The 14,463-nt window shown below is 50.2% G+C and overlaps 1 protein-coding gene across 1 annotated transcript; it reads left to right on the top strand.

The window, feature by feature from the left end:
• Window positions 1-1,632: 1,632 nt before the first annotated feature.
• SLC39A4 (solute carrier family 39 member 4) lies at window positions 1,633-13,369 on the top strand. The gene is made up of 12 exons (XM_036752116.1): window positions 1,633-2,027; window positions 3,977-4,237; window positions 5,041-5,242; window positions 5,728-5,891; window positions 5,986-6,154; window positions 7,490-7,662; window positions 8,201-8,344; window positions 8,495-8,611; window positions 9,153-9,207; window positions 11,395-11,547; window positions 11,726-11,913; window positions 12,014-13,369. Exons 1-12 carry the CDS (start codon window positions 1,842-1,844, stop codon window positions 12,140-12,142), a joined length of 1,941 nt encoding a protein of 646 aa, XP_036608011.1. The 5' UTR covers window positions 1,633-1,841; the 3' UTR covers window positions 12,143-13,369.
• Window positions 13,370-14,463: the final 1,094 nt, after the last annotated feature.

Raw genomic sequence — 14,463 nt, 5'->3', positions numbered from 1 at the left:
GGAGAAGGACAATATAACAGGACAAGATGGATAGGTGGGGAAGAAGGCTAAGACTTTTCTGTTTGACCCCAGAGGACAGAACCAGGACAGTGAGTGGGAGCTGTAAAGAGGTGCATGGCTGGATAGCAGGATAAACTTCCTAATGATGAGAGCTATCTAAATTTGTAAAGGAGATAATGAGTTTTTCTCCTACCACGAGGTCTTCAAGAGGAAACTGAATGGCCACTTTGGTGTGTGACAGAGGGAATTCTTTTTAGGCATTACAGGGTCTCTGAGGTCCCTCCCATTTCTGACCCTCCCCCAGTGGCACTCAGTTCTGAAGAACCAGGTCACCACCCCACCCCACCCCACCCCCAAGCTCTGGTATTTAGAATTGTGAAAGAGTGGGAATGAAATGGCAAAATTCAGGAATTCTAGTTGCCTTTCTTAGACTCATGGCCTAGAAAGGGTTTGGGAAGGGGAAAGTAGGGAGAGGAGAGGATGGAGAGGAAGTATCTGAAGCTCCCCACCCAGTGCTGGGAAACCCCCAGGAATTGTGTAATCTGGCTCCAGGACAGCAGAGCCTTCTCTCCTCTAGCAACTCTCCCTGCAAGATCCCTCTTCTCTTCCTGTTTCTTCAGCCAGACCTAGATCTGCTGCCAAGGCAATTTCTCAGATGTGACTCTGGAGGAAAGGGGAGGGAAAAGAAAAGAGAAGCAGAGAGCAGGGAGTACCAGGAGCCCAGGTACCAGGATGGCACGAACTCTGGGAAGTTTGTGACTCAGACCCCAATTCTCCCCTGCCTCCCCCAAAGCACATGGCCCAGAGGACAGGATGAAATCCAGGAAAGACTGTTTGCTCTTTTTCCCTGTCTGGGCTGGGGCCTGACTGGACTAAGGAACCTGACTTTTAAAAACAGACTATTTCTGGTTGTATTTGTGTTCGTGTAAATCTGAGTTTGCCTATCCACACGTTTACGTAAATTTGTGTGTATCTTTGTGCAAAGTCTGTAATTTGGAGGCCCAGACACCCATGAACACCATCTCCAGGCCCAGCTTCCAGTGAGACTGGCGCTGGCATGCCATGGGCCCTCTCTGCCTATCTGCGTCAGTGTCATGGCCTGATCAGAGTAGGTTGGGCTCCTGGGTAGTCCAGAGGGGAGACCATGAGCTGTCCCCAGCTTGGTGGGGCAATTCAGGCTTTCATGGCTCTCTGTTGACATAAGTGAGAGAAACAGACCTCACAGGACAAAGGGCCACATAGTAAGATAAGGAGCCAGATGAAGAAAGAAAGGAAAAAAGGAAAGAAGGAAGGAGGGAAGAAAGGAGAGAGATTTTGCATAGGGTTGTGGGCTTGGGAAATAATTCTGTAGGTCCATGAAACAGAGGGGAAAGGGTAGGGACAAACAGACTGAAAGTTTAGGCCCCCCAAAAAAGAGAGGGGAGTGAAAACCAGGTGCTGGGAGAGTGAATGAGGAGATGGGGGCTGGATAGTTCTAACTGCTCTATCTAGGGAGGATCAACTGCTGGAATGGTTAACCTGGGGCCATCTGAGCAGCAGCCAATCACAGTGCCTGGCAGGAAATACCTACTGGGGAGATTCCCTAAGAATCCTACAGCCCAGCCCTGCCCTAGCCCAGGGCTTCTTGTGGCTAGCTGCAGTACAGTCCTCTTCTTTCTCCTCTTCCTGAGATCTAGATCTGCACCAGAGGGCCCCCACTCCCCCCTTCAACCAGGCCCCCAGAGATCCATAACCCAGCCCCCCAAGTCCCCACGTCCACCTCCAGGAAAACCTTTAGCATACCATCACCCTCCCTGAAACCTACCCTGACCCTTGTCAAGAGTCTTCTGGAGACCTGAGCTATGCGGAGTGTGGTCTGTCTCTGGCTGGGGGCATGGCTGGGGATAGCCCTGGGGACTACCCCAAGATCTGCCAGTCTATTGACCGTGCTCACCTCCAACCAAAGTTCTTTGGACCAGGATGCCCTGGGCTCCCTGTTAAATACACTGGCGGCCCGTGTGCACTGCCTAGATGAGCCGTGTGGAAAGGTAAGACACAGCAAAGATCCTTTACCTCCCTCTGCCTTACCCCACCCCTAACCAGGGCCGGGAGCAAAGGGGACAAATTCCAAGAGGGAGGGAGGGTAGGAGGCAGAGAGGAAGGGAGGGGAGAAGATAGGAGAGGACTAGACCCGAGTGTCTTGGCAGGCAGGAGAGATCCAAGGAAGAAAAGGGACCCTCCACCTCAACCCATCACTTTTAACCAGTGCTCCAGGAGAGAGAAGGACCCGGGGACTGAGGGGACAGGGCAGGAGCCAGGCCTTTACCATGCGATGCTACCTTAGGAAATGAGGGTGGGAAGAGAGACTAGCAGCTGGTCATAGGGAGGGGTGAGCCCGGTGTGTAGATATTTTGGGGCCGTGGCGGTCACCCCTAGAAACATATGGTTTCCCTACAATCATCATTTTTACCATAAACCTCTTCAGGCCCACTTGGATTGACCTTCTTTATGGGAGAAGAAATTTTCTTGGAAAGAAGAGAGTAGCTTGTGCCTTACCAGGGAAGAGCAGCCAGTGGCCCTCCAGGGGACAGACTAGTGTCTCCTCTTTATTTTCTTCCCCCCTTTTTTCCTTCCCCTTCTTTTCCCTTTTTGCCTTCAGATTCCAGACTTCCCCAAAGGGCCCAATTCTCTCCCTCAGGTTCTTAGCTGAGAGGCTCAAAGTCACCCCTGGGGGCAGAAGTGTGGATGTTGCCTACGGGCCACTGATTGTATGTTCTCCTCTCTCCCTCTCCTCCGAGTGAGAGGCTGCAGTGAATCTCCCATCTGCGTTCATGAGCAAGTGGGACCACTGGTACCCGAGTGTGTGTGTGTGTGTGTGTGTGTGTGAATGAAAGGAATCCTGTGTGTATGAGAATGTGTGAATAAATGAAAGGAATCCTATGTGTATGTGTGTATGAGTGTGTGTGAATGAGTGAAAGGAATCCTCTGTGTGTGTGTGTGTGTGTGTGTGAGAGAGAGAGAGAAAGAACTTGTCCATATGGGTGAGAGAGAGTTCTTCCATGTGTTAGAAAGATGGCACTTGGATTGAAGGAGAAGTCTTACATGGATGTCAGACAACTACGGGATGTGGCTTGCTTGGGTGTGAGAGAGGCTCCCCTGGGTCATTCCTCTGTGTGTGTGTGGGGATGAGACAGATCTTCTGTGCATGTGTGTGAATGGGGGTAGGGGAGACACCCTTACATCTTGTTCTGTGATGGAAGGTTTATGTGTGAAGGGGAACACTCCAGCTCCTTTGTCCAGGGGTGGTCAACAGAGTTCTGAGCCCTTTGTGTAAGAGAGTACTTCAGAGAAAGATGGAGGCAGAGGGAACGGCGAGCTTATGGAATCTACAGTGGGACTTCCCACCTGCAGGGGCCTTCCTTCCTTTCTGTCGTTCTTAATTTGTGAGCATAGGATCACACATTACCCAGTTTTCCAGACTTGATGCCTGGAAGTGCGTCTGTCACATGCCATGGCCTCATCCTGGGGGATCTGGGCATGGTGTTGAGGCTTGGAATAACTATGTGTAGCTTAAAGCCAGGGAATGGTGGAGGCAGCATATGGTGTGGGAGGCTGGGGGGGAGGGGGGAGAGGAAGATAGGGATTCAAAGGAAAGGATAGGGCCAACCAAGGGGAGGACTGGAAATGAGGAATCCCAGACTTTTCTTCCCCTGAGGTGGGGCAGTGGATAGAGAGCTGGGCCAGGAGTCAGGAGTTCAAATTCCACCTCAGAGACTTGCTAGCTGTGTGACCTTGGGTAGGCCACTGAAACTCTGCCTGCCTCAGTTTCCTCAGCTGTATAATAGGGATAATAATAGCACCTACCTCACAGGGTTGTTGTGAGGATCAAATGAGAAAATATTTGTAAAAATGGCTATGGAAATGCTTACTCCCCAAACTCCCCAAGACTGCCCTGATCCCTATCCTGACCACCGGGACTGTCTTTTTGTGCTGGCAGTGCATAACCGTGGAGAATGCCCTGGCCCTCTCGGGGCAGGGCTGGATTCTGACTTCCCAGAATGTGACCCAGTTCTGTGCCGGGATCGCTCTCTACCTCAGGGATCCAGAGGGCACTTGTGCTGCTATCCAGGCTGGCAGCTGGGGCTCCCAGGCAGAGAGCTTCCTGGCTTCCTTGGCCTCTGCCGGAGAGCATTACTCCAACATCCTGAACCAACTTCTTCAACAGACCCTAGGGCACTACCAAGCAGAGCCAGGCGAGGTGAGGACACCATTGTGACCCGGGAAGAGCACGAGGCACATGGAAGGGAAGAGCTCTGTGCCTGAGTCCTGGCCCTGTGTGACCTTGGGAATGTCTCCTTCTCACTGGACCTCAGTTTCTATCTTTAAAATGGGAAGTGGGGTGGACTCTGAGCTGAGGTGTTTGGACTATTCTGTAGGCAGTGGGGAGCCATTGAAAGTTTTAAAGGAGGAAGTGCCAGGGGACAAAATGATCCCTAAGGTGCTAGCAGCTCCAAATCCTGATACTGTGTGCAGTGGGAAGATTGTTCTTCAAGTCCTGAAAAAGTAGATTTGGAGAAGGGAGGGCCTGGAGGCTGGCTGGGAGTCTAGGCCAGAGGTCTAGGGCCTCAGTTAAGGCAGTAGCAATGTGAATCAAGAGGATGGATTTGAAAGGTATAGAGACAGCATCAAAAGGACTTGAGGACTGATTGCATATGGAAGCTCAGAGAGAAGGGGGCTAAGGTTTCAAGCCTGGGTGATTAAGTACACGGTGCCAGAGGAACAGTTTCAGGGGGACAGGTAAGAAACAAACTGAGTTAGGGATACGTATATGAAGTTGGATATCTTGGTGGAGATGATCTCCAGGCCACAGGAGATGTGGGACTGGAGCTCAAGAGAGAGGTCAGGGCTTGAAATGAATATTTGGGGGCCATCTGCATTCCCTCATTCCCACTCTCTCCCCCACCGTAAGCAAATTCCACACCACCACCCCATAGTTTTGTGGGGAGAAGAGGTAAGTGGGCTGGGGTAAAGAGGGGCCTGAGTTCTGTCTCTGATTCTCAGAGTTGTGTGGACATGCAGCAGATTTTGGAGGAAGCAGCAGAAGCCCAGGGGACTGAAGGCGAAGGTCCAAGTCGGGCTCTGGCTGCTCTCCTTGACCATGCCCTAGCTGGGTCCTGCTTCCATGTTCTGCCCAGTCCCCAGTACTTCATCGATTTTGTCTTCCGACTTCATGGCAATGAATCACGGAACCTCACTCTATCTGGTAAGTATTAGGGGGTTGGGACTAGAGATGAAAGGGAGAGATGGAAAAGAAAGATGGACCTTGGCGGGTTAGGCTTCAGATGGGCTCCCTTTAGGGAATGCTTTGTTTGACCTCTAGGTGTAGAAGGGTTTGGACTCAGGAAGAAGGAAGATGCCCCCAAAGGGGAAGAAATGGGACCCATGAGGGGCTAAAGTATCCAACATATCCCAGTCAGTGTCAAGACAGGGTAATATACCTTTCAGGTCCTGGTATACACACATTTCTCCATTTCTCTCTCTCTTCCTCCCTCCCAATCCTTGAAGGTGGCCAACATTTATTAAACACCCACCTCATGAAAAGAACACTGTGTTCAGTCCAGATATTCTTGGAGAAGCGGGCCAGTCCTGGAAGGCTTCCTGAAGGCAGAAGCAGTTGAGGGGGGAGGGAGGGATATAAAAGAAGAGAAGGAGCTGAGGTTAACAGCATTCCCTCCTTTTCCTACCCAGAGTTGCAGGCTCTGATGAGCCAGCTGCACGTGGGGGGGGAGACTGAGGTCCATTCCCATAGCAGCCTTGAAGAGCACCAGCGCTATCACAGAGAGTACAGCCTGGAAGGAAGGGCAGGCCGCCAGCTGAGGACACTGGGGGACTCTGACAGTGTATGGGACACGGTAAGTCAGGAGGAAGAGGAGAAGGGAGGAAAGCAGTGGAGGAGGTTAGGCTACTTTCCCCCTACTTCCTAATTCCTTTCCTCTCTGCCCCTAGGTATGCCTGAGTGGCTCTGATGTCCTGGAGGTGTATGGGCTGTCCGAAGAGGAAGGTGTGTCCCCAGAAGCCTGGGCCCGGCTCAGCCCAGCCCTTGTCCAGCAGCAGCTCAGTGGGGCCTGTGAAACTGTCCACACCACCACCCAGGGGGACCTCACTGTCACTGAAAGTGAGTGTCACCCAGTAGAGGCTGCCTCTAGTGCTGAGACCACAGAGACCCCATCCCTCTCAGCCTACATTGGCCCACTTGGCCTTTGGGGCTACTTCCTTTTGTTTTTTAGTGCTCGGTCCTTCTCTTGCCACCTGAGAGGGGTGGGGTGAGGGGATAGGTAATCCCTTAGTCTTTACACAGTTCAACTTCAATCACCAGTTAGTCCTACTGGCATATCACCAGGCCGGAAGAGCAGAAGGTTGTGGGAACAGGCAGCCACAGAGAATCAATCCTTTGTGAGAGAAGGGCTCCATGAGTGACTGTCCAAGAGGCAGCCTAAGTATTAGGAGAAAGGACCAATCCCTGGTCTTCCTGACCTTCCAAGTTCAGCACACCATGCATTATGCCAGGGTGAGGAACCTACAGCCTTGAGGCCACATGTGGCCTTCTAGATCCTCAAGTTTAGCCAGTCAAAAAGGTCCCAGGTTCCCCAACCCTGCATTATGCTATATCCTCTCTTCTCCAAGAAAAAGTTTCCCAAAAACTGAGCCAAAGCTGAGCCAAAATGGAACAGGCTGCCCTGAAAGATAGTGAGCTACCTGTCCCTGGGGGTTTTCACAGAGAAAAACTAGATGACCTGTTGTCTAGAATGTTGCAGAGATTTCAGTTCAGGTTAAGGTTGGACTAGATGCCTTCTGAGGGTCCTTCCAGCTCTGGAATGCTTGACTTACCAGGAAGGAATGTTATATTGGGCATAGAAACTCAGTCCCTTTCCACTTCCAATATGTTTCGCATGACTGCCTGTGTAGAATAGGTATTGTATCTCTTATGTTTTCTGTAGGTGGGGGTAGAGAATTGGAAACTGAAAATTAAAATAAATTTTTTTTAAAAGTTTCCACCTTAAAATCTGAACCATTCCTTTCCCCACTCCCTCCCAGAGCTTGGCCCTCCCAGTCCTTCCTGATTCAACACCTTCCTCACTCTTCCACCTCCTTCTTGAAAGATATTTTTCTTTGGAGGGCAGGAGGGAGCTGGGTGTTTCGATCACTCACAGTGGGATTCCCAAATCAAACATCCCTGTTTTGTCCCAACCCTTCCCCTCTATCCCTGTCTCCCATCTCCATGATTTCCAGCATAAGAGGGAAAGAGCTCAAGGTTCCCTGTGCATGGGAGCCCCAGGAGAAAAGGGGGCAGTGGGGGACATGTGTGTCCCCAGTCCTACCTTCTTCTCATCTACCTGCACCCACAGGAAAGCTCTCTAGCCACATTCCTCATGGGCCCCTGTCCTGGGAGAGGAGGGGGCAGCAGGGGACCTGTCCTCAGCCCTGATTTCTCCCCTACCTGTTCCCACAGAATACCTGTATAGCTCCCTAGCCACACTGATCATCTGCCTCGCCTCCCTCTTTGGCCTGGTGATTGTGTTCTGTGCCTCCTGCAAAGATGTCTCCCACTATGTCATCCAAACCTTTCTGGGCATGGCTGTGGGCTCCCTCACTGGTGATGCTGTGCTTCATCTCATCCCTAAGGTACCCCCTGAACTGCCCCCCCACTCAGGCCCTGACCCCTCCTACAACCCCTCCCCCCACAACTGCCCCCTGAGCTCTAGTACAGTTAGGGACCAAGGTGAGGTCTCCCCTTTGCCAGTGCTCACCTTGGTCTCAGGGGTGGGGAACCTGTGGCCTCCTAGGTCCTCAGGTGTGGCCTTTTGACTGAGTCCAAGTTTTACATAACAAATCCATTTTCAAGGGGACTTGTTCTGTGAAGTTTGGATTCAGTCAAAGAGCTACACTTGAGGACCTAGAAGGCCACAGGTTCTCCACACCTGGTAGGGTATGGCTCAACACCTTAGTTTTCATTTCCCCCAGGGATGACTAAAATATCCCTCTCCCTCCCTACTCTCTGATGACAGTCTTATGCCCCAGCTGCTATGCCTTGGAATCAGTCAGGCAATCAGTGAGCCTTTACTAAATGCCCGCTGCTTTCCAGGCACTGTGCTAAGTACTAGGGACAAAAAGAAAGGCAAAAAACATATACACTTCTATCTCCCTGGCTCTCTCCCTCCAGGTGCTAGGCCAACATTCCCATGAGGGGGAAAGTGAGCATGGGAGTCCTGAGCTTGTGTGGCGGCTCTTGGGTGCATTGGGCGGCTTCTATGCTTTCTTCCTCCTTGAGAACCTCTTCAACATCTTCATGTCGTGGGATTCAGGGGTGAGGAGACCCCAGGAGTAGAAGGGATGATGGGGAAAGGGGAGGAAGGGAGAGTGTTTAGGGCTGGGGGTGAGGAGGGTCATCTGAGAGTCAGTGTCTGGGGGGAAGTGTCCCTTGGACTTTGAGTGTGTTCATCCATTGTCCCTGTAGGACAAAGAGGACAGCGGCACCTGCAACCACAGCCACGGAATGTCCCTGCAGCTGGTGACGGATGAACTGTCACACCAGAAGCAGCAACAGCAACAGGAAGGCTCGAGGACAGACCTGGTAATGGCTGTGACCATGGCCCAGCCTCCATGCGGTTCAGCCGGCATTTATTAAGGGCCTATTCTGGTCAAGACTCAGTGCCAGAGGCTGGGGTTAAAGGGAACAAAGGAAGTATTCCCTGGAGCATGCTACATCATGCGTGTCTAGCAGCAGCGCATCCTGAGCCTCTGTTGCTGCTTTTAGTGCCAGCCCCAGCCCCTCTCCCGCACAAATTCTGGTTTCCAAGCCCACCATTCTCTCCTCCCCAGTCCCCCTTATTTTCTGAGCCCCTTTCCTGTACAGTGAGGGGAGAGACAATATGAAGGAATGTCCTAGGCTCCAGGGAGCCCAAAGGGGTTGCCTGAGCTTCCCCACCCCCAGGTAGGAAGACTTCCAGAAAGAAGGGTAAAGCCAGCTCCCAGGAGTTCACAAATTAGTCTTCCCAAGGCTCCACCAAACCACCTCTATGAACCTGGACTGGCTGGGTCATGGCAGGAGCCTGTGTGAGGCCTGACCTCTGGCCAGCCTCCCTGAGCATCTGTCTCCTCCTCTTCCTCCCCAGGTTTCGGATGAGAACCTAGAGCTTTCTGGTCAGGATCACCAAAAACCAAGCCGAGGTAAACCAAGCACTGAGCAGTCCTCTGCCTGGGCTCTGCTGTCTCCCTGGCCTGACCACTTGACCATCCCTTCCTCTGTCTTTTCCTTCCTATCTTTTCCTCTTCGTTCCCAAGCATGATCCTCTTTCTCCATCTCATCCCTTCCAGGGTCACTGCCACAATCTCCCTTCCTTCCCACCCCTGCTACCTCCTCCACATCCTGAAGCTGGGTTGCTCCCTCAGTTCTCCTTTACCAGTGGGATCGTGAGCTTCAAAGCTGGAAGGACCCTTAAATGCCGTCATCCAGATCAATTTTATAGCCCCTTAATGTTTGCAAAATATTTATTCCTCCGCAACACTCCTGTAAGGCAGACCATGTGGACATCACCTCCATTTTACGGATGGTAAAAGAGAAGCCCAGATAGAAGTGACTTGGCCAGGGTCAAATGACTCATATAAATGACAGAGCCAGGATGCTAGCTCAAGTCTCCTACAGCTAAGTCTAGTGTCCCCTTTTTACTATATCACATTTCTAAAGGAGGGGTCAGGCTCTGAGAAAGGAAGGGATTTACCTGAGGTCACACAGCCAGAGTTTTAACCCCAATAATCTGACGCCAAATCTAGAAACTCTTTTCAGTATACTACATTTCCTCTGGAGAAAATCCATAGAACCCAGCCTGATATTCAGGGCTCTCCATGATCTGGTCTCAAATTACCTATCTAGGCTGGTCTCTTCTCTTTTCCCTAAATGTGCTTTGTGTGATCCCGTCTCCATGGCTTTGCTCCCCGTACCTGGAGAGCCCTTCCCAAACACCCCCTCCCCATGCCCTTACTCCCACCTCCCTACATCCTTCCTCTCTTTCACTCTTAGAAAAAACCTTCCCTGTCTGATCCACTAGTTCACAAAAACATTGGTCTCTCTCTTTTCTGAAGTCTGTCCCATGGTACCATCTTTTCATTTATGCCTACTGTGTGCTGAAAGAAATACATAGCCCCTGTCTCATGGAACTCAGAATCCAGAAGCCCCAAAAGACACAAACACAGAGCTGTGTAATGTTAATTAAGTGTTTTGGAGAGGTACAAGCAGAGTGCAATGTTAGGTCTGGGGGGAAAATTGTCAACAAGCCTCTGGGGAATGAGGAAGACTTAGTGGAGGAGATGGCGTTTGAGGATGATTCAATTTAATAAGTTCCTACTGTGTGTCAGGCATTGGGAATACAGATCCCTTTTATAAAGGGAACAGGCACTACCCTCAAAGATAAAATATATAAACCCCAAAGTATATACAAAGTTATACAATGGCACGGAGAGAGAGAGATGAGATATGATGGAGGAGGGGAGACAGAGAGAGAGAGAGAGAGAGAGAGAGAGAGAGAGAGAGAGAGAGAGAGTGAGTACTAACAGCTGGTGCAGGTGGAGTTTAGGAATAGGCAGTAGACTAGACTTGCCTGGAATAAAGTGTTAGACTTTAAGCCAGGAAGATTTGAGTTCAAATCCCACTTCCTAAGTGTGTGTTCTGGGCAAATCACTTAGCCTCTTTCAGAAGGTTTCCTGAGACTGTCTACAAATTAGGGGTTTGTAGTCAGTCAGTTTGATTGAACAGAAGGTGGGTGAAAAGGAATAATATGAAGTAATAATGACGAGGTCGGTGGGAGCCATGGGAGCCATACTGTAGAGGGCTTGGTGTAATGCAAAGAGAGCTGGACGTGGAGTTAGAGGACTTGGATTGAAATACCGGCTCTGTTACTCATGTGACATTGGGCAGATCAATGTCCCTCTCTGGGTCTCATTTTCATCCTTTATAAGAGGAAGAATTTGGTCTAGATCACTTTTTTGAGGGAGGGAAGTTAATAGGGGTTAAGTGACTTGCCCAGGGTCACACAGCGAATAAATGTCTGAGGCCAGATTTGAACACAGACCTTCCTGTCTTTAGGCCCAGGCCCTCCTTAGCTACCTGGCTGTCCCTGTAGGGACCTTAGATCTCATTTAATCCAAAACCCCCATTTTACAGAAGAGAAAGTAACCTTGGGGGAAAGGAAAGTGGTACCTCGAATGAAGATTTCTTTCTTTCTATTCAAAATAGAATACGGTACTCCTTGGAAAGTCCCTGGAAGAGCTGCCCTTCTCCCCTATGGGAACTCCTTGAGGATTCCCTGAGACTCCCCTCCCCAGATTGCCTGGTAACCCCTGGCTTCTCTCTCCCCCCAGAGCTGCGGCTTCTCCCCTACATGATCACCCTTGGAGATGCCCTTCACAATTTTGCGGATGGGTTAACTGTGGGCGCTGCATTTACTGCTTCATGGAAGACGGGGCTGGCTACCTCCCTGGCTGTTCTGTGCCATGAGGTGCCCCATGAACTCGGTGAGGCACCTATCCCCAAATTCTTGATCCCAGGGAGCAAGCTGGCCCAGACTCGTGGGGGGCTGGCCTGGTCCCAGGAGAAGGGACAGAGCAGAGTGGGTGACCCAAAACTGGGATTGTGCCCTGGGGGAGAGGAGTATCCCATACCCTGTACTGACCTCCTCCTTCCTCTCCCCAGGGGACTTCGGTGCCCTGCTCCACGCAGGGCTGTCAGTGAGTCGTGCCCTGCTGCTGAACTTGGTCTCAAGCTTGACAGCCTTTGCTGGGCTCTATGTGGCTCTGGGGATCGGATCCAATGAGGAAAGTGAGCTCTGGATCCTCGCAGTCGCCATTGGGCTCTTCCTCTATGTGGCACTCTGTGACATGGTCAGTGCTGGGGCAGAGAAGGGAGTGGCTGATGCTGGGGAAAGCTGAGAGGTGGGGGAAACATACCATGCAGTGACCCTTTCTCCTTTCTTTCTGTTAGCTGCCATCAATGATGAATGTGAGGGACAAGAGGCCCTGGCTGCTCTTCTTCCTGCACAATCTGGGGCTCCTGAGCGGCTGGGTCATCCTGCTGGTGCTGTCTTTGTATGAAGAGAACATCACTTTCTGATCCCATGCTTGCCTTGTTGGCAACCTGACTGACATGTGACCCTTCACTGTCCACCCTCTACTCTCTAACTCTGAACTGGCCTCATCATAACCCCCTGGTCTCTGACCTCTGACCCCTGACCCCTTCTGTCACCTTGCGCAATGCACTAGACACTTTTCTGGGATGCTCTTTGATAATTGCTAAGTTGAGGTGCCCCTAGGTGCACTCCCCACCCCTATCACTCTCTGGATTTTTCAGGATCCTTTCATTAGAGCCTCAGAGAGAATTTCTACAAAGTTCTTTCAACACATCCTAAAATGCATACATAACTTCCACCAGAAGGGTGAGGAGGGGCTCATCACTCACTGTCCCCTGCCCCCACTGCTTTCTAACCTCCAGTGACCTTGTGGTCCTAGACATCAATTTTGTGTTCCTGGTCCTCAGCCCCTCCTGCCTCTGGGAATTCCTGCTGCACCCTTTATGCTGGACACAGAGGAGCAGGGAGAACAGAATAACCCAGGTTGAGTCCCAGAGAGGGCCTCTGCCACCACTTCATGCAAAATTTGTAAACCTGTTTTTTTTTCCTTTTTCTTGGCTGCTTTGGTCTGCCCTGCCCTTCACTGGGAAGGAGGAGGGGGAGAATGAAAGGATGGAGGGAGTCCAGTGTGGAATGGGGAGCAGGGTGGAGTGGTGGACAGATAACTCAAAGTCAGGAGGTTTGTGCTTAGAAGTTGGACAAAAGGCCCTAGCAGTTCCCTGCGGGCTGGCTTTGACAGTCTGAGTCCCTGAGATGTATTGAGGTTAGATGAGTACAATTCATCCAGAATGCTTACGGTCTTCACCGTTGGCATTTAGAAGAGTCCATGCCTCAGCTTTCTCCTTCCCTCCAGTTGCCCTAGTCAGGAGGCAGAGCTGGGAATGTTCTCCCATTATGCTCAGGTGAGGTGCCACTGTGATAGGGGAAGGACTGGAACCCACATCTCCTAGGTTCTAGATTGAGAGATTCTGTCTATGTCGAAATAAAAGAGGGAGTGAAATTGTGTGTGTTTGAGTGTATGAAAAATGACTAGTGAAATAATTTTATAAGAGGATTTCCTAAACATGTAGGTGACCTTTTTGAAGTTAGACAAAAGAATTCCATGGTGAGATAATCGTATGTGGGTCTATAAACCTTTTCTGCATCCTGGGTCCCTTTGGCAATCTGGTGATACCTATGAACCCCTTCTCAGAATGTTTTAAAATGTATAAAGTAACAAAAGAAATCAATTATGCTGAAATACAGTTATTTAAATAGTTCTTTAAAAATTTGTGATTGTAGTAATCTGTCTAGCATGGGTCTAATTGAACACAGTAATTTTAAAGCAGTAATGAGCATAAATGACATTTAGAGATATCGGCAACACCTGTAACGTGATATGAAAATATCTGATTTCTATTTAGTCACAAGGTCACAAGTACTATTAATTCCACCACGGTTTTTTGCCCATATTCGTAAATGTTAAATCAGAATTTAGTGAGAATAAAGATGTAAATTTTTTCCCCCTCATCCAGGATCACAATTAAGAAGCCCCTAGTCTTATATCTTCATCTGTACCTTGATCCATAGTGCAGACAGCCGCTCAAAGAGGGGTAACCAAGTCTTGGAATTAACTCAGGCAGGCTAAAGGTCAATACCTTAAAGGAGGCCAGGGTCTGAGAGAAGGCAACTTTGATTTCCCTTCTCCCTCAGACTGTTGACCCCAAACTGGTCTCCCTATTTCCACTTTTTCCCTCACACAGCTATCAAAAGAATTTTCCTAGTTCCCTGATCTTACTCTGCCAAAAAATATTTAGGGGCTCACGACTGTCTACAGGACAAAATACAACCACTATCCTGGCATTCAAAGCCTTCCATGTGGACCTATCCTACTCCTCCAACCTCATTTCACAGCATTCTCCTTTGTCACTCTAGAGCCCTACCAAAGTAAACTAACAGCTATTCCCTAGTCTCGTTCTTTGCTCTCCCACATCCCTGAATTCCTGAAGCTGGTCCCCGTGGGATGGAAGGCATTCCTGCCACAGTTCTATCTGTGGAAGTCGACCAAGATCCAAGCTGGAAGGGAGCTGGGAGGTTGTTGCTCTATCCCTCTCATTTACAGATGAAGACATTGAGGCCTACAGAAGGGAAGAGATGGGTCTAGTTAGTGCTACATCAGACTCAGTTCAATTATCATTAAGCGCCTACCTTGTGCAATGCATGCCTAGGCACTGGGAATATGGTGAAACCAAACAAAACAGAAGCTCCTCCCTAAATGAGGTCACATTCTACTTTGGGCACAGACTACACAGACACAGTTAAGTAA

Source organism: Trichosurus vulpecula, chromosome 1, assembly GCF_011100635.1.
Source record: "Trichosurus vulpecula isolate mTriVul1 chromosome 1, mTriVul1.pri, whole genome shotgun sequence".
NCBI classification, from domain to species: Eukaryota; Metazoa; Chordata; class Mammalia; order Diprotodontia; family Phalangeridae; genus Trichosurus; species Trichosurus vulpecula.
This window is presented reverse-complemented; position numbering and strand designations above follow the sequence as displayed.

What these genes read in the sequence shown, in the direction of transcription:
- SLC39A4 (XM_036752116.1), top strand. Translation starts at nt 1,842, where the DNA reads ATGCGGAGTGTGGTCTGTCTCTGGCTGGGGGCATGGCTGGGGATAGCC. An exon ending in GGACCTCACTGTCACTGAAA is followed by an intron (nt 6,155 to 7,489) that starts GTGAGTGTCACC and finishes CTGTTCCCACAG; the next exon opens with AATACCTGTATAGCTCCCTA. An exon ending in TGAGGTGCCCCATGAACTCG is followed by an intron (nt 11,548 to 11,725) that starts GTGAGGCACCTA and finishes TCCTCTCCCCAG; the next exon opens with GGGACTTCGGTGCCCTGCTC.